Source organism: Nothoprocta perdicaria, unplaced genomic scaffold (genome assembly GCF_003342845.1).
Source record: "Nothoprocta perdicaria isolate Ctin4 unplaced genomic scaffold, notPer1 scaffold_570, whole genome shotgun sequence".
NCBI classification, from domain to species: domain Eukaryota; kingdom Metazoa; phylum Chordata; class Aves; order Tinamiformes; family Tinamidae; genus Nothoprocta; species Nothoprocta perdicaria.
This window is the reverse complement of record NW_020455833.1, coordinates 49,979-51,490: the sequence shown is the minus strand read 5'-3', so window position 1 is coordinate 51,490 and position 1,512 is coordinate 49,979. Positions and strand designations below refer to the sequence as shown.

General features: G+C 66.7%; 1 protein-coding gene across 1 annotated transcript in view; it reads left to right on the top strand.

The window, feature by feature from the left end:
- The window catches only part of LOC112955483 (dynein heavy chain 2, axonemal-like), a gene marked incomplete at its 3' end in the record, with an annotated part of 69,295 nt that overhangs the window by 18,161 nt on the left and 49,622 nt on the right, over positions 1-1,512 (top strand). Inside the window, exon 17 of the mRNA XM_026048805.1 lies at positions 700-782. Coding sequence (XP_025904590.1) covers positions 700-782 — 83 coding nt within the window. The remainder of the gene's footprint in view (positions 1-699; positions 783-1,512) is intronic.

Below are 1,512 nucleotides of genomic sequence, written 5' to 3'. Positions count from 1 at the left end.
TCCTGTGCACGTGGGGGCGTCACCCGTGGGTCCCTGCCCCCTGTGCACGTGGGGGTGTCCCCCGCGGGTCCCTGCGCCCTGTGCACGTGGGGGTGGCACCCGCGGGTCCCTGCGTGGCCATGCGCGGCTGTGCACACAGGGGTGTCACCCGTGGGTCCCTGCCCTCCTGTGCACGTGGGGGCGTCACCCACTGGTCCCTGTGCCCTGTGCACGTGGGGGTGTCACCTATGGGGTGCCTGCCCCCTGTGCACGTGGGGGTGTCACCCGTGGCTCCCTGCGTGGCCACGTGCGGCTGTGACCTGCTGTGCACATGGGGGCATCACCCATGGGTACCCGCGTGGCCACACACAGCTGTGCCCTCCTGTGCACACAGGGGTGTCACCCACGGGTCCCTGTGTGGCCACGCATGTGACCCCATGTATCCCCTCCACCCACACGTGTCCCACCCTCCCCACAAGTGTCCCACGTGTCCCCTCCACCCACATGTGTCCCACCCTCCCCACATGTGTCCCATGTGTCCCCTCCACCCACACGTGTCCCACCCTCCCCACAAGTGTCCCACGTGTCCCCTCCACCCACATGTGTCCCACCCTCCCCACATGTGTCCCACCTGCCCCCCATGTGTCCCACCTGTCCCCCACATGTCCCCTTCTCCCACGCGTGTCCCTGCCACCCCACTCATGTCCGTGCCCTCCGCAGGCGCTCGAGGACCTGGCCAGGACGTGGCAGAGCACCGTGCTGGACCTGGTGCCCTACAAGGACAAGGGCCACCGGCAGCTGCGGTGAGACCGTGTCTCCCTGTCCCCACCTCCCCATCCCCCTCGTCACCTCCAGGTCCCCCTGTGACTTCTGTGTCCCCTGTCCTGCACTGCCTGTGACCCTTCATCACGCCCGTGTCCCCCTTCGTCCCTCACTGCTTGTCATCTCCACACACCCCCGTGTCACCTCCACAGCCCTCCCGTCACCTGTGTCCTGGTGTCACCTCCACGTCCCCGTGTCGCCTCCACGTCCCCGTGTCACCTGCACAGCCCTCCCGTCACCTGCGTCCCGGTGTCACCTCCACGTCCCCGTGTCGCCTCCACGTCCCCATGTCACCTCCACATCCTTGTGTCACCTGCACAGCCCTCCCGTCGCCTCCATGTCCCCGTGTCACCTCCACGTCCCCGTGTCAGCTCCGCGTCCCCGTGTCACCTGCACAAGTTCCTGTGACCTCCACATCTCCCTGTCACATCCATGTCCCCCTGTCACCTCCATGTTCCTCCTCCCACCTCCATGTCCCCGTCACTTCCTCATCCCCCCTGTCGTCACCTCTGCTTCTCCCTGTCACTTCTGCACCCGCCCTGTCCCACAGCACCCATCACCTCCATGTTCCCCCATCACCTCCACGTCCCCCCTGTCCCACAGCACCCATCACCTCCATGTTCCCCCATCACCTCCACGTCCCCCCTGTCCCACAGCACCCATCACCTCCATATCCCCCCATCACCTCCATGTCCCACAGCACCCATCACC